This window comes from Nesoenas mayeri, assembly GCF_963082525.1.
Source record: "Nesoenas mayeri genome assembly, chromosome: 7".
Lineage (NCBI taxonomy): Eukaryota > Metazoa > Chordata > Aves > Columbiformes > Columbidae > Nesoenas > Nesoenas mayeri.
The window spans coordinates 12,331,806-12,353,871 of record NC_137551.1 but is presented as its reverse complement, the minus strand read 5'-3'; the positions used below and the strand labels follow the sequence as shown (position 1 = coordinate 12,353,871).

Sequence of the window (22,066 nt, the reverse complement as noted above, 5' to 3'; positions counted from 1 at the left end):
CACAAAAAAACAAACTTGCTATGAAAGCCTAAGTGCAAAACTAGGTATGCTTTATGCTAATAATGTAAAGTAGATATCAATAAAATGAAAAACAACAGTGCTTGTTTTTTCTAGGCGTATACACAAGGCATTATTTGAACTGCATTGGTGATGAAAATAAATCAATTTATACAAGGCACAAACAACCACATCACTTAAAACAGCACTTTTATGCTGGGATTGCTTGGTAACTTTGTTCTAGGAGAAAACACAAACTACGTTGATCCATTTTCACCTTTAAATCATAATATACAGAAATTAGCGTAATGTACTTTTTGAGGTAAGGTGAGTAATCCAGATGAGCACATTTGTCAAATCATGGCTCAAATCAAGCTGTCTGGATGAGACGCTGGGTCAGGAAGTGCAGCATCAGCTCAGAAGCTTGGCTGAGCCGCAACAGAGGCAATGAGACATCTCCCATCTGCTTCCAAGAACTATGTCTAAAGCCTTAAGGGCTGCAGCTCATTTTTGCAAGGGAGCAGTGCAAAAACCTCTCTCAGAATCACAATATGTTGTCTTGCTTTGCCTCTCTTTGCTGACCTACATTCTTCAGAACACCACAGGAGGCAGCTGGGCCAGCCTTTGGAAATACCCCAGTGTTGGTTAACTAAGGACATACAATTCACCCTGGGGCTGGGCAGCTGGTGTCCTGAATGGCAACAGAGCACAGTTAAAACTGGGGAGATGGCCTCTTGTACCATTGTCATAGAGTCTGCAGTAAGCTGGACTACTATAGGCAAAATCTTTGAAGTCCTGCAGTCTGCTGCTTGTGGGCATTCTGGCACAATCAGCACCTGGGGCAGGAGGGGGAGGGAGGCAGAAATTGCAGACCCTCAGCAGAAATATAGTAGATTTTAGAGGAACATGGTTATGGAAAGCAACTGTTAGCTCACTGATTTTAAGGCTTCTAAGCAAATGACCATCACAAAGGAAAAAAAGTAACATGCGGTAATGTTTCCATGATTGAATCTGAATTTTATGTTCCTTCTGTATTTATAGCTCATACTTGAATGAGGAGGAAGGAACATCAATTCACATTTTTTAATATGAATCCACATTAATGATGCTATCAGTATCAGTATTTACAAGGCTACACAGTTTAAAAAAGCTTTTGTTTTTTTGCTTGTTAAATACAAGCTTGTACATTTTTATTGCCCTGCCTCCCAGCACATCATCTCCACACACAAAATGAAAATATATTTCTAGTGGAGGTGATTGCTTTGGTTTGTTTGGTTTTTTGTGACTCCATTCATTTGAGGACTCATATGGCCAACAACCATATTCAGGCCAACATTCAGTTTATCTTGCCAGTAATATGTGCTGTATGCAATGCCTGCATGAGCAGCTCAAGAAATTGTCATGGTTTGTTGAAAGGAAAAAAGAAACAAAATAATCCCTCAAGTTTTCCTTTACTATCACTCTTCAGAGGAGAGGCGGTAATGCGGCCCAACCTGTGTGCTGTACCACGCTCTTATAACACACAGCTCTTATAATGCCCCTGCAACTCCAAGCACAACTACAGCACGTACATGACCGGGAGGAGGAGGAGAGGGAGGTGTAAGGAACACCATTGTATCATTTACCGGCACTCTTGGAGACTCTTCTCTCACAGAAAAACCTCTTAGGTCTCCCTTGTGGGAATAGGCAGGGAGATCAATGTACTGAGTTTAGAAATCACACCAGTTAAAATCTCCTTCTAAAGACTTTCTAGACTTCTTATCAAAAGAAAAACCCCACACAAACAACACACTTCTCCACAAATTTCAGAAGCACAAAAGATTAAAAAGTTCATTATTGAAAAAAAGGCAAAGAAGGGTACCTGCATCTAGAAGAGCTTTCAGACAGCACCAACAGCAGAACTGAGCCCCCTCACCAACACATCCGTCTCTCCTGTGGGCAGGGGAAGCCCCTCACACCCTTCCTGTGGATGCTCTCAGGTGCAGCTGATCTGGCTCTGCCCCTTAAGGACTCTTCCTTTCATCAAAGGGATAAGCTGCATGATCTTAGGGAACCTGCTTTGTCCATGATCTCTATCAATTTACTTCAAAACGTTCATACTTCATTGGAATGTTTTCCAACCACAGCCACCAATTTTTGCTGCAGCTTTATTTTTTATAAAAAACTAAAGAAGTGCATTTGAATAATGCCCAGGAGGGCACAACATTCAGCACGATTCTGCCTCCACTGGGATGTAGCAAAAAGGTGGGACCACGTGAAAGTGAAGGTTTTGTGATAGAAAGAAACTCTGCAAACTTCAATATCCTGCACGTGGCAGGATGCTTACAGGTCAACAGCAAAAAATGCAGCAGAAGAACCAAGACCATCAAATAAATGACTGGCAGGAGCTACAGTGCAAACCAAGAGCCTTACAGTTTCCTTTTCTGGTCACTAAACCACATGCTTAGCTCTGGATCTAGCAAAAGTTTGATGTAGCATATCGAATGCCCTTACTGCATTTTGGGGATAGGAAGGAGGAACACACATTTCTATATCTTCCAAAAATAGTAGTCTGGATGGAAAGGTGCGGTGCTACTTGTGAGGACGTGCCACCTGCAAGGGGAGATAAACTTTTCCTGATGCTCTGTAGACATACAATGGCAGAGCTTTAGATGTTAATCCAGAGCTAAAAGGACCTGGCTGAAGAAACTAAGGAATCAACGTGGGAAGAGCTTTTATTTGTATGAAAGACACATCTTTTTTTGGCCCAGTCCTTGGAAGAAGTTGTGACAAACCTTGTATTTGTAGGACTGCTCCCAAAGCTGAGTAGCTTAGATCTAGCAGAATTACCTGGTCAAAGTGCCCTATTCCACTGGAGACAAGAACACCTATAGCTGGTGGGGTCTGCTGCACCCTGAAACTGAAAGACTGGTTTACCAAAGTTCATGTTATTTGTGACGAGCATCTCTGAGATATGATTGACCATATACCACAAATTTCATTGACCCATGCGAGCCCAGCCCAGGCTACACCTGCAGCCAGGCCCCAGGCGCGGCCCAGGCGCACAGCCGGGTACCAACCAGGCAGCGTCTGGTCCTGGCCCCGTGTGTGGCACAGAACCGCATGGCAGCTCCCACCCCTGCGCAGGGCACGAGTGGCCATCCTGCCCTGCCGCGCTCGCCTCCCCGGCAGCACAGGGCTTGCCCTGCATGAACAACGCGGATTTCCTGTTGATGTAAATGACAGGAAAATGGGGAAAAAAAACCCTCTGGATTTTTAATGCAAAGCTGCTACCATTACTATATGAAAGAATGATAGATCTTTAATTGCTGAGGTTGTATAGCATAATTTTAATTATTTTCAAATAAATACAATACTTGGATTTACATTTTGTTGATTTAAGAATTTGTGAAATTTTTACATAATAATCAAAGTTTTTTTTTTCAAGGTACATAAGAACGCTATATAAAAATACTTCTTTAAATGAAACATTTAAAAATACATTATTAGATCTTTGAAATGCCATAGTCCTATTATATTTCATAATGCAAAAGGTTAGTATTATTTCCAATTGCATACATTCATTTTTGTTCTTTTTTTTTTCCCTTGGAAGTATTTCATCTTACCTTTAGAGCCAATGGACTGGCATAAAAGCAGTATAGAATGGAAGTCAACTCTGGTATCATTATACTCACATGTAAAGAGTTTACCATTGAAAAGTGATTTACAATTTATATCTAATAAAAGTAAAACCAAACTGCATATAACATGTTTGACATTTTAAGTAAAGTCTAGACATCACTTTTGTTTTCTTCTTTCCCCAGAACACATTTTCAAAATCATACAATGATTCTGAGTGCACTGACTTTTGGTTGTTCTATCTGCTACCTCTCTTGCCCCAGCTTTGTGAAGACTTGCTAAATGTGGTTCCCACCGATTAGAAAATAAAGTTGCCCAAGTAGAAAGGCAACTGTTGGACACACACTTAGAAGTGGGCCAGAATTTCTCTTCCATTTCTTGCCATCCCATTATGTTACCCTATTAGCTGGTCTCTGCCTCTAGTGATGAAAATGGTATTTAGGTCAATGTGTTCTTTGCTAATTGCATTAGCCATGTGCCTCAGACTTAGGCTGCCTCTTCTGCCAGCATCTGATCTTTAAATATATTTCACTCTTAACAGTGTACTTAATCTGTCAGGTGAGATGGATAGAGTCTGTTTTAGGCAGACTAAGATGATCAGTGGAATACTAATTCCAAAATTTGCATGGGTGGAGAGACCCCTTTTTACAAAGAAACACAAGCAGCTTTATGTGCTACTTTTCATACTGAGTTCCCAAAAGCAGAGGGAACAACTACATTTTTGTTCTGCATATGAGGTCTGCCTATACTCAGAATACTTTTTTTTTTTAATTACTGCAACATCTTTTGGAACTTCACTTTATAAATAGGATCATCTTGCCTAAAACCATATTGGCTTTTATCTCCCAAGGGTGTTTTCGTTTGTTCAAATTGCATTTTTTTAGCGTAATTTTTCCTCACATGATAGCAAAGATCAGAACAGCAGTGTGTTCAAACCCACAGCCACACACATGTATGTATCTCCCAAAGCAGATTCAGCAAATGGAGAGCTTCTGGCTTCGAAATGGAAAAATCACTATGCCAGTAGTATGGCAAAATCCAGCAGAAGGAGCTGCCTTGCTTTAATTAGGGGCATCAGAATCAGGCGGCCTTTGAGAGGTCTATATTCAGATGTGAAGAAAAATGCCTTCTCCCTGTTTATTTATTGAATGCCATTGGATTCTACATGCTAGCCGAAATCCAAGCAGCCAGCTGATAATGAAATATTGAATTCCAACACCGGCAGAGACTATGAAGTTTCCCTTAGCTAAGCTAAAGTTTTGAGTTTAATGGTTCCCGAGGACATTCCCTACATTTTGAGCAGGAAATAAATATCCTGAAACTATTCACTAACAGTTCAGCTTTGAAAGACAATATTTGTTCTGAGTGCGTCAAGGTTAGAGCTCTGTAAAATACTTGCCAGAGGACCTCGGCCCCTGCCCCGGTGCGGCGCCCATCACCGCTCGGTCCAGGCAGCTGTGGGGTACCGTTCCAGCAGCGCACTCCTCAGCTGGGCTGCGTGGATCTTGTCTCTGGTCTCCACAGTGCAGGTGACCTGGGAAAAGAATTATGAACATTCCTGATGGCATGGCAGCAATCTCAGACAGAGACGTTTCCAACTCAATCCTAAAATACGCTCATAAAAGCAAAACGATCAGTTCAATGTAAAAACTCTGGGCTGCATACTCCCTATCTATGCAGGGAAAACTGACGTTGCAGACATCTGGGGCTCCTCCAGCCCTTCTGCCTGCTCTCAAATCCTCCCAACAGCCCTACTTTATTGCCTTCAAAGTTTAAAGAAGATAGGCTGATCCCTGCTGGCTCCTGGGCAAGATACTTGTCTACTGCCAGCCTCTCTGAAGTCATCCATTAGCAGCTGCTCTTTTCCATTCCCTCAGGTGTGTACGTGGCACTGATGCACTTCACCCATCTCTGACTCTTACCTTACCACATTTCCATATTTCCGGGCAGTGTTTGTTTCAGTGCCTCTGTCCATCAAGCTTTTTATATTCTCCTCCTTCCCTCGCTCTCACAGAATTATCCTCCAGTTCTTCTTCATTTCTGCAGTGCTCTGGCTGGTTTCATCTACTCACATACCTTCTTGTTTTATTCTCACTTTTTTGTTTGCTAATTGCATCACTTCCAGTTTTCTGTTATGGTTGTTCTGCTGCTAAATTAAACTAAACCCAGGCAAACCTAATCTTGATACTTTTCTTTCTATTCTTCACTTGCCTCCAGAAGTATATTGGCAATCCTGCCATGCAGCCACTGAAGACTTAAATGTCATTTTTTTTTAACTTCTTTAATCCCTTTCCTACATACATGTCTACCGTACCATTTTAAAATCTGGACGCTACCAAAGGTGAGGCACCAACGTGAAGGTGCAGAAGGAAAATTACACTTCACAATTTTAGACGAGTAATTTCTGTCACCACTGACCCAGCTGGAATTATCACTGATGCTCAAAGTGCCACATGGAAAAAAGACCTCACAGAAACACGGAAATCTAGTGAGGAAAGGATCCAAGATGAGTCATGGTGCAACAACAGAGAGTTTATTATAGCAGGCAAATCTACAGAGAACAGAGAAAAACCTGGCCATGGTAATCTTAAGGTGGACTACTAGAGATATTTGCCCAGTGTAATGATCCTGTCAGAGCTACATCCTTTACAGAAAGCAACAGACAAAAGAAAAATTGTCTCTACTCAAATATGTTTATGACAACATTTCTAAATAAGAACTTTGTGAATTCATGTTTCTGGGCATGAGCTTAAAACAACAATAAAGCTTTAGCAAAACTGCTGAATGAGAGGATAAGAGACTAACTCTGGGTTATTCTAAACAGCCATGAGCTCACTTAATTAGAGAACTGGTTATAGCTTCTTAAATGTCCATCTCAAAATAATTCACACTTCTGATCTGTTTCAGTAATTCTTCACCTCTTATCCTGAACATAGTTCTGTTCTTATTTGGTTCTTTGGAACACAAATTAGATGATAATTTCTTTCTCCTCTGAAAAAGTAGGATTTAGTCTCAAGAGAAGGACAGTCACAGAAGACAATTCATAATGAGGGAAGAGGAGAGAACACACAGATTGGGGAAAGCATCTGAACGATATCTAGGTATCCAAGTACCAAATACTCGTTATCCATTCCCTGGTTAATATAAAATCCCTAAAGCTTTGCAGCCATATCCTCAAGAGCACACACTCGTCTCTCGTGGAGTCTGTAGTTAAAAAAAAAAAAGAACAAACCAGCCTTTTTCCCCTTTCAAAGCAATCACGTCTGTTTTGTCCTGAGCAAATCAGTTGCTGGACTTGGAACCAGTCTGGACTTGCCAGGCTCAGCTTTGAATGCCTGGCAGCTGCTCTGCCCTGGGAGCAAGCACGGGAAAGCATTTTGGTTAGTGGAGCTAAGTATCCTCCTCTGATCTTTTCTTTCTTCTGATGATTGAAGCCATACAGACTTGGATAGATTGTAGCCAGAGAGCTTGTAAATAGTTTGGGGAAAACACTGTCTTTTTGTTCTGTGCATGCACAGCATGTAACACATGATATGGCCATTAATATGCTGTAGTGTATTATAAAAGTAATAACAGCACTAGCAGCAATAATAAACAACTCCAGAAGTTTACCTGTTTTTCTACGCTTATCAAATAGAGAATGTTTGCTCACAGCAGGATCAAACAGAGAATGAGTCTGCTCTTCAGAGCAGCTACAGATCTAAATAGCAAGGAAGGCAAGAATTTGCTTTCTTGCTCAGATTAAGCCAATTTACGTTGCAGTTTTACCTTCACAGAACTCCTCTCTCTTATTTGCTTCACCTGGGAAGTGTAATGTACATGGATGTCCAACAGGGCAACACTCATATTCATGGGGAGGTACATGAGGATTATATTTATCTAGGAGAAAGAGTCACCTCAGTACCACTAGCTGCTTGAGGCTGCATACTTACTGATGAACTAATAGTAAGTGCTCCAAATTGTTTTATTTAAGAATAAATGACAAAACTTATTGCCTGATGTTTCTTTTACTCTGGGCAAGATAACCCATGACAACTAGAAAAAACTTTAGATTTGTTCCAAACCCATAAGCCCTTAGTACCAAACACAGACTTTTAGATCCAGCAGAGCTCTCATTGACTGCAGAACCATGTTTGCACAATAAACCTTTCTGTGTATCAAAAAAACCTACAAACAACAACAAAAAAGAGTACATTTTATGTATTTCTCTCCTGCATATTATATCCTTGCTAGATTAAAAAATAATGACAATTTTAAAATTATCTGGTCCTGTAAGGCTGTTAAAACAACCAGCCTGGTGGACCTTTTACTGCATTTAGAGTTCTGCTCTCTGTGGTGGGTAATCTAAACATTGGTTCCAGCCTAAGGGTTTTGTTAGTCTTTTGGGATTGTTTTTTAATAGCAGACCTACAAGTAACGGAAGACAGAACAGTCTTCACTGAGTATTGGTGTCTTGAGAGCTTTAGTAACTAGAAATAACTGAGGAAAGAAGACAAAAGCTGAAAAAAAAAGATAAAGGGATCACAAGTTATTACTCTGTGTAACCCAAAAATCCAGATGCATAAATTAAAATATTCATAGGAATTAATTCCATTTCAAAGAGAGAAAAGTTTATAGCTTCACAAAAGGAGGAAATTTGCAAAGTTCTGTGCTGAATAATGTGGGCAAGTGGGTGGGTGTCTTTGCTCCCTTTTAACTGCGTCTCACATGTGAGCACTTAGTCTTTCAGATCATTTTTTTCCCAGATATTAAAAATTAATTTGGTGTGCCTCTCAATTCTCTGATGCCCAATATCTGCGGGTTGTGTGTGCAAATAAAGATATTGAGTGGACAAGCTGAACCAATGCTGGAGAGCAGAGGAAATCTGAGTAGCATTGCTCAAAAGATTTGAGTGTTTTATGATTTTCCATGCTTCATGTAAAGATAGATGTAACCAGCTAGTGCAATTCCTTATGGCCCTGACTCATCCACTGAATCTTTGTGTCGCACTTCTTTAACCCTAGAAACCCTATTCATCTTCTACGCTGTTGGTCTTGGAGGACTCACATAAATTAATATTCATGTTACACCACTCTCTGCAACAGTATCGGTTCGTTTGCATTAAAAAAAAAAACACTGGAGTTAGAAATGAAAACTTTATTTCTGTACCTGGTTTCACTTCTGTAAATAAAGCAAGTCTTTTCATTTCTATTAAGAGAAGTCATCAACTGGGCAATTCAGTAAACACCCAGCGTAGGTTACTGCACGTTACAGATTGTTTGGCAACAGCACTTCAGTTTATGGTTTGGGGATCAGCTCTCAGATAGTCCCCAAGGTCAGTGCAATGCAATATTGAGAAAGAGCACAACACCTGCCAGCGCTGTATCTTGGTTGTGCAACCTGAGCCCTTATCTTTTGGCATACTCTCGCATTCAGGTCAGTGACCATGAGCACGAACAAGTTACCGTTGTGTTACCTAAGTCAGATAATAACCCAACAGGTCTACTCTTAGCTTCCCTGGAGTTAAGTTCTTACTTCTACAACTGGGGCAGGCTGTTCTGTACTAGGTCAGTCTGCTGTGGAATGCCATTAAAGAAAATGACCAAATGATTTTGGAGAGCCTCAGAAGAAGTGTATTGCCAAACTTCCCACTCCAAACTTCTCCATTTTGCAGATGGGGAACTGGAGCATGGAAATAGTACCCAGGTCATGCAGGACATGCTTTAGGAATGACAGTACCCTTCTTGTGCCTGTACATCTGCATGCTCCTCTATATTCTCTTTATAGGACAATGATATGGAATATGTTGGCAACTGGGGACTCTAATCCAAAATACTTTCCTCCAAGCCTTTTACAAAGTGCAAATTAGCCCAAAGGCATTTATTCAAATTGACAGAGCAGACTAAAATAATTTAATTAGTTCTGGCCTGAGGTGAAAAAACTGTATAGAAAAACAGGTATCACACCACAGAGAGTGAGCCATGAAACCCAGCACCACTGGGACAATGTGTAATGTTGTTGTAAAGAAAAAGCAACATTTGATTTATGAATTATTATTTTGTTGCAGAGTCAGAGGCAGAAGTAATGTGATGGATGTTCTTTCTACAACTGGTCTCTTCCAAGTTATTTAAAACCACCACAGCAGAGTTAAGCTCCATAAAGGTTTGAAAGGAACTGGCCAGATAGCTCCATAACTTCAAACAGGACTGAGGCCAGAGGGAAAACTGTCACCGTAGCTGCTTCTCTGCAAAGCTGCTGGAGCACCTTAAGACCTTGCAGGCCTTTGCTGTTTGGTTCCAGGACCCTCCTGTACCTGCCAGTCTGCTTATGCTGCACTTTCAGTGGTGAGGAGAAGAGTTTTCTAGAAACTTGATACATTTTTTTTTCAGCTGCATTGCCTAAGTCCAAATACGCAACAAGCATGAAGCAGGGAAGCTGCTGTTCTAGAGCAGAACCTTGCATGTTTTCATAGCAAAGATTGCTCTTACCTTGTTAAGTTGCTTATTGGTTTTGCTCACTGACTTCTCTCCGAGTCAATAACAATATGAAATTAAGGGGATGTAAATGGTTGTAAAGAGGTTTACAGATGGAAACAGTTTACATGATAAATTGTCTCACAGTGAATCTAAGGAATATTACTGAGTAAGAAAGGGAAAGTTCACAGAAGCAAGTTGTAGCATCCTCCCATGACCTGTGTAATCCTTTAGGTCACTATATCCAGTTAGCTGGTGATACTAGATAATTTTTTCCTTAGTTCTGATATTTTTTTTTTTCTGTCTGGATATTCCTGATCATATAACCTGCTTCAACAGCTGTGAAATGTGAAGCCTACCAGACTTGTTATTTGTATGATTTGTTAAGAGTTACCTATTTCAATACTGGGGATTTGGAAGCCATTTCCTAACTGCTCAGGTAAGAGTGAATTAGGGTGTAATCATCTGCAAGACAGGAATCCAGTATGAGCCACCAGGAAAGAGAATCTAAACTGAAGGTAGGAGCAGGCAGTATCCAAAATAAACTCCTGTATTCTCCCAAAGAATGTAACCAGCTAATCCCACTGCACTGGGCACTTCATTAAGAATCAGATTAATCTGATGTAGCCATTTTTTTAAAAATTAAAAACATCTCTTATTTTTGCCAGTAACATGTTCCAAAAGTTATTTTTCCAAAAGTGTAGTTTGAACATAAGGCTTCGTTTTACAAAGTCCTTACTACTCCATGCAATCAGACTATCAGTAAGGATCTTCCCATAGAGCATTCCAAGTGTTAACCAGATGAATAAACACTAACCCAGCAAGACATTTCACTAGAGGGGAAAAAAATTAGTCTAACTTCCTGATAAGCAGTGACTAGAAGCCAAGTTTTTCACTTTTGGAAATGAAAGGATAAATCTAAAAGGATGATTAAATGCAGAGATGACAATCTTGACAGGACTGATTTAGTATTTCAAATGAGCCACTACAGTTACTCCTCTGTTCTGTCAAACACGTCATCTATATCCACAGTCAAAAGCATGTATTGAAGTTAAGTTGGAGTGGGTATAGCTGTAATACCTTTCTTATTGTTACCACCAGTTGAACACATGATAATTTTGGTTCTTGATCCAGATTTAAATGCATGCTTAATGTAATGTGCTGTGATTTACACTGATTAAATTGATACAAAGTTCTTTGCAGGGCTGCTTTAGTAGCAAATGTTCAAAATTCTTTGCTGACACAGGGCTTTGGCTCTTACAATCAAAAAAGAAAAAGCAAAACCTCCCCCACATGTATTAGCTTTACTATGAAAATGTGTACATTTTTCTATATCTGTTTAGAGAAAATTCATTTTGATGCTTAAAGATAAAATCAATATTCTACCCTTTTTGACCACTCTTGTTTTAGTTTTCAGAGAAAAGCTTCATGATTCAGTAGGTGTCTCCAGATAGAGCTGCCTCCAAAGTCCCCAAGCTCTATAAATCTGGATCATTACTTCGTACTTCACATCTAATTATCCGATAGCCTCTCCCAGACTAATTAAAAGCCATCACGCAAATCAAACATCCAATTAAATTATTCAGTGATGCAAATTCGTACCTTCAACCCTCCTGTAGTGCAATACTGTCACTCTTGAAGTGGACAGTTCGTGAAAATACCCTGTGTTTAAAGGGCAGACAATTGCTCATGGCACTTTATCATTCAGGGACTCTATTTACTACAGATTCTAATAAAATTGCCTCATTGTGAGAGGCTGCAAGAGCACTGGAAACTTGTTCTAACATTCTCAATCAAAAACCAAGAGAACTGATTTTTTTTTTTTTAAATATATAATACTTATTTCATAAAAATCACATTGAAAACTTTAGAATTACAGGGTTTGTAAAATCAAGCATTAATAAAAAGATTTCTCATAGCTAAATTAGTCACTGAATCAGAGGGATTTGTCTACCCCATGCAGTGTCATGTTATTTTCAAGTTACCCAAACCAGTAAACTGGCCTCTAGTTACAGCACACTGTGGAATAAAGTAGTTTTAGTCGTAGACACTTGAGAAAACCAATAATATCATGTTCTGAAAGACATTTTTGAACTTCATTGTGGTCCTTTGCTATAGTCATCTTTAATCTAACCTGTTCTTTATATCTGCAAGTGAAAATACTGAGCAGGTTTTTACATCCAGGTGGGAAATTAGATTTAAATGCCAAAATGGAAGAACGTGGTTACTCAATGACATGACTGAATTCCAGTCTTGAGCCTGTTTAGCAAAGAACCCTAATTTAACTTCCACCTGTGATTTCACAAGCTAAGTCGGGTTGATTCGGACAGCAGTAGAATGAATCAGTGGAACCACACCTTTGCCAAACCAGTTGAAATAAGAGAGATGCCATGAGGCAAATGATCATTTTAAGAGATGCCACTAACTGATAACACCTCCTCACTGTTACTGTATCAAACACTCAACAAATGAATGATGATTTTGCTCTGTGCTCTGTGTGGATGAGGTACAAAACTGAGGCCCTAGTTAAACACGAGGATTCCTTAAGAGTAAGGACGTTCTCCACATTGCTTTAATACAAATTGATCTCAGATAATTACAGCCAGCCTACACAGCTGGCTCTTCAAGTTCTGGATGGATGCTGCAGCTTGCTCATCACCCCCAGCACACCACCACACATGTAAAGAAGGGTTGCAATAGCTGGAGTATTTCACCCACAGTGTGACAATAGCAGGTAAAACAGGTCCTGGATAATTTGTATGCCTGACAAGTGTTTGGTGAGGCAAGATGCCGTTTAACACAGAAGAAATGATCTGTCATGCTGCTCCCCAAATCACTGTGCACATTCTTTTGGACTTCCTCAACATAGTCATACAGAGATACAGGGAAACAGAATGAACGGGGGAGGCCTGGGGAGGAGTGGTTGGAAAGCTGCTCAGCAGAAAAGGACCTGGGGGTGTTGATCAACAGCTGGCTGAACATGAACCAGTAGTGTGCCTGGGTGGCCAAAAAAACCAATAGCATCCTGGCATGCACCAAGAATGTAGTGTGGCCAGCAGGAACAGAGAAGATATCGTCTCCCTGTAATTGGCACTGGTGAGGCTCCACCTCGAATCCTGTGTTCAGTTTTGGGCCCCTCATTATAAGACAGACATTGAGGTGCTGGAGAGAGTGAAGAGGAGGCGACAAAGCTGGTGTGGGGTCTGGAGCCCAAGTCTGATGAGGAGAGGCTGAGAGAACTGTGGCTGTCCAGCCTGGAGAAAAGGAGGCTGAGGGGAGACCTTATCACTGTCTTATCATGGTTGTAGCACGGAGGGTGTTGGTCTCTTCTCCCTAGTAGCAAGTGATAGGATGAGAGAAAATGGCCTCCAGTTGCACCAAGGAAGGTTCAGATTGGATATTAGAAAAAAAAATCATCACAGAAAAGGTTGTCAGGCATTGGAACAGGCCACCCAGGGAAGTGGTTGATTCACCATCCCTGGAAGTATTTAAAAGATGTGTATAGATATGGTGCTTAGGGACGTGGTTCAGTGGTGGACTTGGCAGTGCTAGCTTAACAGTTGGACTCCACGATCTTTTCCAACCCATACAATTTTGTGATTTAGGAGAGAAAATGGAATTGCATTTCATCTTACCTTAACCATGAAGAGCCCAGATGTCACAAATGTGCGTTCTTGTTTGATATCCAAAACTCTAGATCAAATAAGGGATAAATTAGAGATCACCAACAATCCTTTGTCATTGTAAAATAGTTTCTACATGTGAACAGTAGCTATCTGTGTTGCTTTCTGTATTAGACACTTATTCTATGCTGCAAAGGTACTTTCACATTGGAACAAAAAGGAAGTAAACGAAAGTTTTTCTGAAATATGACAAAAAAAAAACCCCAACAAACAACCCTTTGATTAATTACTTACTTACAGACTTGCCTTCAGAGAACATTTGGAAACATGTCCAAATCTCTAATAATCTTTGTGCTATTCTGTGATTATATTACCCTACTATTAGTCTGACTTACCTTGCTTCTTCCCGACCCAAAATCTCCAGTAGCTTTGAAATGTCTCCTGGGCAGTCAGGAAGCACAAGGGAAAATCTACACACTCTGTTATCGAGGGTCAGGGCACGAGCTATGCACTGTTGTAGCAAATGTAACTCTATGTTTCCACTGCATATAACAATTGCCACTCTGAAAATAAGGAGAGAAAAATAGGGGTTTTGATTAGCACTTGTCTGCACAAAGGAACCTTGAATCACAGACACTGTATTCAATATCAGCTTAATATCTGCTAGGATCACACTTCAATAAATATATGTTGCATGTCAGAGGGGCTCCTGGCTCTTGTTATCAATTGTGGGTAGGCAGTGGAAGCCTCCATGCCGGCTGCATTAGTTGGTCTTGAAACTTTTATTTTGCATTTCCTGGACATTTTAGTTTTGCTAGGGATATTTAGCTGGAGAATTGTAGGTCTGTTTCAAATTGTTAAAATCTGGCGTCATTTTTACCTAGAAGTTCTGAGTCTTAGCCTCTTAATGGTTAGACAACATGTATGTTCAAGGCTTTCTGTAACCATTAATTAAATCCATCTCAACCTCACAAAATGAGTGCAAGAGTGAAGAGCAAGTGAAAACTGCAGAGCCAGTGTAGATCCACATGGTTAGTCCATGGTAATCTCTCTCTGCAGAGTCAAACCCAGCCTCTTTAAACCCAAATGTTTGCATTTTCCCTCTTATTTTAGCTGTACTGAATTGAAAAGTGTGGCTGCTCTGTGTGTACTCTGTCAGCCTCTTCTGAAGAATTGCCTCAGCAGTATTTCAGGGTACAATGCTGTGTATTGGAAATCTTATTTTGTCTTGAGTGCATGTGTGTTTAAATACATTCTGGACTATGTCCTAATCCAAGGCTCAATCCACTTAATTCCTGAGTACTGAAGCCCAGATGCAAGGAGGCACTTACCCACACATTTAATGCTAAGCACAAGGATAATCCCACTGACTATTTGGGCAGGAGTTCTCAGGGCTTGGAGGCAGGTGTCACTGAGTGACTGCAGAAGACAGCCTAGCTCCTGCCCCACCACAGACAGGGCTGATTTCCAGAAGTGCAATGAGAGAAGGCCAGAAGCTGACAAGAGCTGGATGCTCTTCTGGCAGATGTTACCATGCCTCATGGAGCTGTGTGTAACTGCCTTTCCCTCAACCATTTGAGAATACAGGAAAATGACAAGATTCATCAGGTCTCCAGGCTGACATTTGTCTTGTTCAACATGATCTTCAGGCTGAAGAGACCACTCACAGGTCAGAAGTAGACACCACAGACAAGCACATTGCTAGTTCAGGAGCAGGAACTGTCTTGTCACTCATAAAACAAGTAGCTTATCTCCGTTTCCCACGACCAAGGCACTCAACCCTATGCCTTTGCCACAGTTCCCTGTTCGCAACAGCTGCCATACCTTTTACCCTTCAACTCTGGCAGCTTCCCTGCAACCAGCGCTGCGAGTCCAATGGCCCCTTCTGCATCAACTGTGGCTCGCTCATACTCCAGCAATCTCAGCATCGAAACAAGGACGTCCTCCTCCCTGAAGGCAAAAGGGTTGTGTCAAAATAAAACAAAATAACTACCAAAAGCAGAAGACAATACATTTATGTATAACTGGATTCCTTCCAGGTACAATGACTCCAAGGCGGTGCTACAGAAAACTGCTGCTGGAGATGAATGTTCATCTTGTTATTAACTGAATGACAGGATGGCATTTTTAGTAGAACCATTGTGCTAGCTGATTCCTAGTGGTAAGTATATTATGACAACTTGGCCTTTCTGTGAAGATTTGGGAGTTTTGTCAGAGGCCGCCTTCAGGTGTCGTAGAACACAACAATTACAAGTTTTACACCCAGAGCATGACCAGATACTAGCAGCAGGTGAAGGCTTGGCCATAGGGGTCAGTCTGGATGACACTCTGAGTCATATGATGTATTTTTAGGTAGTTCTGCAAGGAGCAGGGAGTTGGACTCAATGTTCTTTTGTGGGTAGCTTCCAACTTTAGATATTCTATGATTCTGTGATATATGGGATTGGGTTCAGTATCTTCAGTGCCCCTCTTGGAAGGAAAGGCACTCCACCCGCACTGTGCTCTCACAGACCGTGCACAATGGCAGCTCCTGCCAACCTGCTCACCATGGTACATGAGGAACCACCATACCCTGCTGGTACAGGACATTTTTCATATACAACGATGTTTGTCCAGTATTATTCATTTCACTGCTTTTCTTCACCTACCTCACAGCAACAACTTTATCCACAAGTTTCCCAGTCAGCTGCAAAGAATTGCTGCCAAAGCAAAGTCCACTCACATCTGCAGATTTCAAAAGACAAAAATATGAAGCTGGCTGCTTTAGACAAGTTCAGTATTTTTGAAAGTCCTGACTGTTTTGTGCCCTAAACAGCAGTACACTGCTGTTATACGATCTTACATTGCAGATTTTTTTTTTATATGACAAAAATGTGCTGGGTAACAAAAGACCAAACCTCTTACAAAGATTTTTGCAATTTTGGACCCCTTTAAGAGAATGATGATTCTTCACTAGCACAGTTGCACTGTGAGAGTGATCCTGCAGCCCAGCACTTTTCACTGTTCAATGAGGCTTGCAGGAGAGAAGAACCAAATGTGGCACCAATTTTATCAGCTACAGCAGGACGGTTAGCAGAGGAGTACAGAGAAAGGCAGAGCTTACCAAGAGAGTTAACAAGTTGTTTGTTTATAAATCTGCCATTTAACTCAAAGCTGCCAGAGATTTGAACATCAGGTAAACAGGACATTCTTAAATTGCTTAATAGCTGAGCTTTTTGAGCAAATGATGTGCAAACAACTGTGTTGTTTATAAACACTGTTGTCCTGTGAACAATTTTGTGAGTCTAAATATTTAAGCACTGCATTTTCCTGCCTTTTCACAAATTAGTCTTTTACACAAGAGCTTTCCCTCTGACTTTACTGCTCGTGAGAACAGTCAGATAAATACTCTCCTGTTTTTAAGTATTCACCTGAACATTTCACATGCACCAGAAATAGCATTCTACGCCAGGGTGCTTGTGAGGAAAATGTGGCAGAAGTTGCTCTTACAGCTTGAATTGAATTCTGACTCTGAAGACATTTCCTTTAGAATATTTTTTAACTGAATTGGTGAGGAAAATAATACAGTTGGGGAAATAAATTATAACCTTTATTTTACCTCCAAAAGAATAATGTGTTTTCTTACCTCCATAAAAGTGATGATGATTGCTGCAAGCTTGGTCTTCAATTGGGTGGCCAGCCTTTAAGGACTGTTGCAATACAGGGAAGTTTTCAGATTCAACTCCCTGGGGAAGACAAGTGCAGCCAATTTTTATTGATCCAATTATAACACAAGTCACTACCAAAGTGGACACCAAAAAAGCTACACAGAGTTTCCTCTTTAAATCAACAATCATTTCAATTTGCATAAGTGTGCTATCACTAAACTTATCCTGTGGCTTCTTTAGGGCCAAACTTTTCCTGAAAGAAATTATTTCAAAACACAACACTAGATCTCTTTTGCTTTGGAAGGGTCTTCCCACATTTTTCCTTAACCCAGCCAAGCAGCCAAGGGACAGGAGGTTTCCCAGGCTCTCAGACATGAAGGCCATGGGATCAGATAGTCCTTGTCCCCAGTGTACACAGTGTCTGCCGGTGAACCACCAGACACTCATGCCTTCTGAAAACAGCTGTGGCGAAAGCTGCCAAAATGCAACACTTTGTAAGTGAAAGGAAACTTACAATGACAGAAATGTGTGGGTTGAGGTGTTTGAGCGCAGCAGCCGACCCTGCCAGCAAGCCACAGTGGCCTCCCGCAGGGAAAATCACCGCGTCCAGCTTTGGCACCTGCTCGTAGAGCTCCAGCCCCACGGTTCCCAGGCCGGACAGGTAGACAGCACTGTCCTCCCTGCGGGAAGGAAGGGCACAGCTCAGCAAGGTTCACAGGTGACAACACAGCAACAGCTCCATCTACTACTTTAAAGACATCATTCAGCAGAAAAATATATATGTGAGAGTAAATCACCAGCATAACAAGGCAGGGAGGTAATACAACAGGACACTGCCACCAGACAGATCATCGTGTGCTGTTACCTACTGGGAGAAAACTTGTGCCTCTGACAAGCCCTTTAAAGAGACTTCAGGCTGAAGAGCACGTATCTCTGTTGTTACCAGCATGAGGTGTTTGCAGAGCTGGCAAGACAGAATTAATGTTTCCACTGCCATCACTTCCTTCAGCTTCATAAATTCTAAATGTTGCAGTCCAAACTTAAGAGCAAAGTCTCAAATAGAAATCTCCTTCTCTTTCTTTATAAGTGGAATTTAGTGTTTGTGATAAACAAGAATTTTCATGAAACTTAAGCACTGAGTTCAACCTCACAAATACCAAATAGATTGCTACAGAGTCAAGTATTTTTGCAATCCAAGGCCAACATCTGATACCTTCACATTACTCTGGAAGACTCTGAGAGGGTAAGAGAAGCATTTAGTTGTGCCAAAATACTTGCTGGTAAAACGCTTTCAGGCAAATATAATGAGCAGAATAGGGACAGAATCAAAAGATTGAAGAAAAGTCCACTGGACAGTCACACAATTGCCTTGGATATATTTCTAAAAGCTGGTTTGCATTTTAATTTTTTAAAAGTTAGCAATGATAGAACATTGTAGAACAATACATAACAAAAAAATGAGATGACTGTATGCCTGTATGTTCTGCTTTTTCTGGCAAATGGATAAGCAAACAGAATTCTAGAGCAAATGACTTCACTTGCTTTACTTGACCCATGCACAGAGAGGCTCAGCACAGGAACACAGAATGCCTGCAAAGTGGAGACCAAGGCCCTGTTGAGAAGTTACCTCACGTACATAGCAAAACACAGCAGATTACTCATGACAAGAGTCTGTGTAACTACACAAGAAAGGATGGGAGGAATGAACTTCCACTCCTGTAGCACAGATCAAGATGAAGGCAAGAGATCATAGTAGGATGGGTAACCGAACCCTTGAATTTATTGTCTTTATCAAGATACTGAAGGAGCTCTCTCCTCCTCCTTCTTTGTGACAAAATATGTCACTCATCTCTGGAGCCCAATTCACAACTCTGGAGCCCTATTTGCAAATAAAATTCAGGACTGAGTTTGCAGAGTTACCCCTGCCATGGTCACATGGGATACCATGGGGACCTGCAAAAATGAATGAGGACCAGGGATGTGTAATTTAAGAATAAAACTTCACTAACTGAAAATTCTGTCCAAAGGAGGCTGCTCTGGGCATGAAGATTTTTAGCAGTTTGGATGAATATTTCAGATAATCATGTTTGCCTTGCTAACATCTAGTTAGAACACCATTTCACTGATCAGCCTTCAGCTTTTAATAATAAAATGGGTTATTTTATTTGCACTGTGACTGATTACTTTTGCTTTGTCAAGCAAACATCTCTCTTTGAGTATCATATGCCATTGAAGGAAAAAAAGAATCAAGGAAAGGGCAGATAAATCTAAAGACTGTAGTTTTATATAAGTATTTTTGAGTCAGAGTTAGAAATTTGGTCAGTTGCCTTCTGAAAGGTGTGATACATCAGCAATCAAAGAATGGGCTCTCAAGCTTCAGTTTCCCAATGAAATATTGACATGGCAGCTAGCAGGCTTTTTTTGAGCAAGAACTCAAAAGTTGTCATCTGCCTTCTCTAGAGTAACAGACTAACCAGGTCACAAATGAACGAGGATCAGGTTTGATCAGTATTTGGAGTCAGAAAAGGTAAACTTGTACTCTTAAAGAAAGGTGTGCAATTCAATCTGTAGCACTCTTACCTCTCTGATTCACAAATCAATCTTTCTCATATCATCCCAAAGGTATTGTGTTACTTACTGGCAATCTTCACATTGATAGTTAGGTCCTGAATATCTATAGTTATTAAAAATGCCATGTTACCTGGGCAGCAACTACATAGCCTTAATGATTGAATTCCAACTCGAAAACTCACATTTCCTTCCTGGAATTTCACAAGAAGTTGCAGTTGGTTAAAACATTTCCTTCCTTTAATTGAACTCTTGCATGATCGTTTTCATAACACAGTATTTTAATTGCACTCAAGAAATGGGAAGAACTGATATTGACACACCCAATTACGGGACATTGCCTGTGCAGGTAAAACCAAAGACAGTCATGTAATGTTCTGCTTAAGGAAGGAAAGACTGAATTGATGGTTAAGGAGATTCAGAGACCAAATTGCTTGGGATTTTATGCAAGCTAGAATTAAACTGAAATAAAACAACATTTCAGAAGTTCCATTCTGAAGCATAAGAGATAAGGTGATGTTTTACAGACAGCTTTGGCAAGTGGCAATGAATGTGTGTCAGACACATATTGAAGAAGACTGACTATCCAGGCATGTATACATCTCTCTGAGAAAGCTCTCCCAGGCTACACATAACAAAATACATCTCAGGCATCACATTATGAAAGGTTCACAACTGTAGCGAGATGTTTTTTTCATTTTTTTTTTTTAATCCAGAATGTAAAAAATTGCATCTGTGAGATTTTAATTAAACATAGTAGCAGATTACATAACTCTGTTTCTTGTAACTGGTAATATATTGAATCAGACTGCTTTGATATCATTAACATAACGTGTACATTTAGAGTGCTAGATGCTGAAGTCCATCACGTGTTGTCCCTGGAGCTTCATGAACCTGGAGAATGCCTACCTTATGTAATACAAATAATTAGTTGGGGAGGAGGGGAAGACTGAACATGAAATTACAATATAATAATCTATCTTATGTGCAAACAGGATAGCTGATGCAAGCCATCTGGCAGTAAACACATCGATTGACAACAGGCTGACAGAAATTTGGAAACCACAAGGTTATGGAAAGCCGTGGTTTTCAAGGATAGCCTAAATAGGTTTAAAATTCAGCGGGACCTAGGGCACCTTATTACCTTGGGTTTCTTTGAAAGTCTCGATCTGGGACAAGGTTGTGCCCATGGTGACAGATGAGGCACAGCAACCAGCCCCGTGAGTCATTCATTCTCGGCAGAGCTAACAGTGGAGTTCAAGAGTACAGTTGTTAATATTGCCTTCCCAATTAACCAACTGGGAAAGAAATGAGGATTTTCTCAATTCTGATTATTCTGGGGTCCTCTTTCCAAGCAGCATTACTCATTACTACCACAGTTAGCACACTAGTGCCTGGGAGCCAAAGGGGAATGGGCACTCACAGAGGTGGTGATGGGGAGGAAGAATAACATTCCAGCTTGGTGCATCAGAGGGACTGCCAGCTACCTCATGCTAATGATTCACTCCCTCTGTGCTTTTGGAAATCTTACTTGAAAAAAGGTTAAAAAAAGATAAGTGAAAGGAAAGGAAGGGGAAGGAAAGGTAGAAGAGAATAAAGAGAAAAAAGGGAAAAGGTGGGGGGTGGAAATGGATCAGTTTGAATTATTTTTGTCTTACTCTAATCATGTTTTCACTAGAACCGACTTGTTCAATGACCTCAAATAGTTTGAGCTTAAGTTTATATTCATGCTTACCTACTTTAAATGTACATGTGAAGTAGACTCATAATCATCTTTTTTCAAGGCAGAATCACAGTTTTGTCAGTCACACCAGATACGTGAAAATTTTACAGAATTAACCTTCTCTTGCTCTACACTACACCACTGAACCCTTTGCATTAAAGATTAGCTTTTACTCACTCCAAACAGAGAGACCAAAAATGAATCCTAACCTTAGTGTTTTCTGACAAGGTTCACAAAGAGTTAACATATACCCATTATCATACTAGCGCATATAATTTCCTAATCAGGAAGTTTGCCTAATTTGTGGGAAGAGCACTTCCATCCCCAACTGTTATAGAAAGATTCATTATTTGTGCCTGGGAATACGTAACTGTCCATATCCCAAGTAACAGGAACACTTTGATGACGTGATCAAATTTTAATGAAACTAGTTGGTTT

The 22,066-nt window shown here is 40.5% G+C and overlaps 1 protein-coding gene across 1 annotated transcript in view; it reads right to left on the bottom strand.

The window, feature by feature from the left end:
* Window positions 1-5,050: 5,050 nt before the first annotated feature.
* LOC308042619 (L-threonine ammonia-lyase-like) overlaps window positions 5,051-22,066 on the bottom strand; it is a gene marked incomplete at both ends in the record, with an annotated part of 29,550 nt that continues 12,534 nt past the window's right edge. Inside the window, 7 exons of the mRNA XM_080348201.1 lie at window positions 5,051-5,149; window positions 13,703-13,760; window positions 14,086-14,253; window positions 15,515-15,640; window positions 16,339-16,414; window positions 17,316-17,415; window positions 17,852-18,017. Coding sequence (XP_080204327.1) covers window positions 5,051-5,149; window positions 13,703-13,760; window positions 14,086-14,253; window positions 15,515-15,640; window positions 16,339-16,414; window positions 17,316-17,415; window positions 17,852-18,017 — 793 coding nt within the window. The remainder of the gene's footprint in view (window positions 5,150-13,702; window positions 13,761-14,085; window positions 14,254-15,514; window positions 15,641-16,338; window positions 16,415-17,315; window positions 17,416-17,851; window positions 18,018-22,066) is intronic.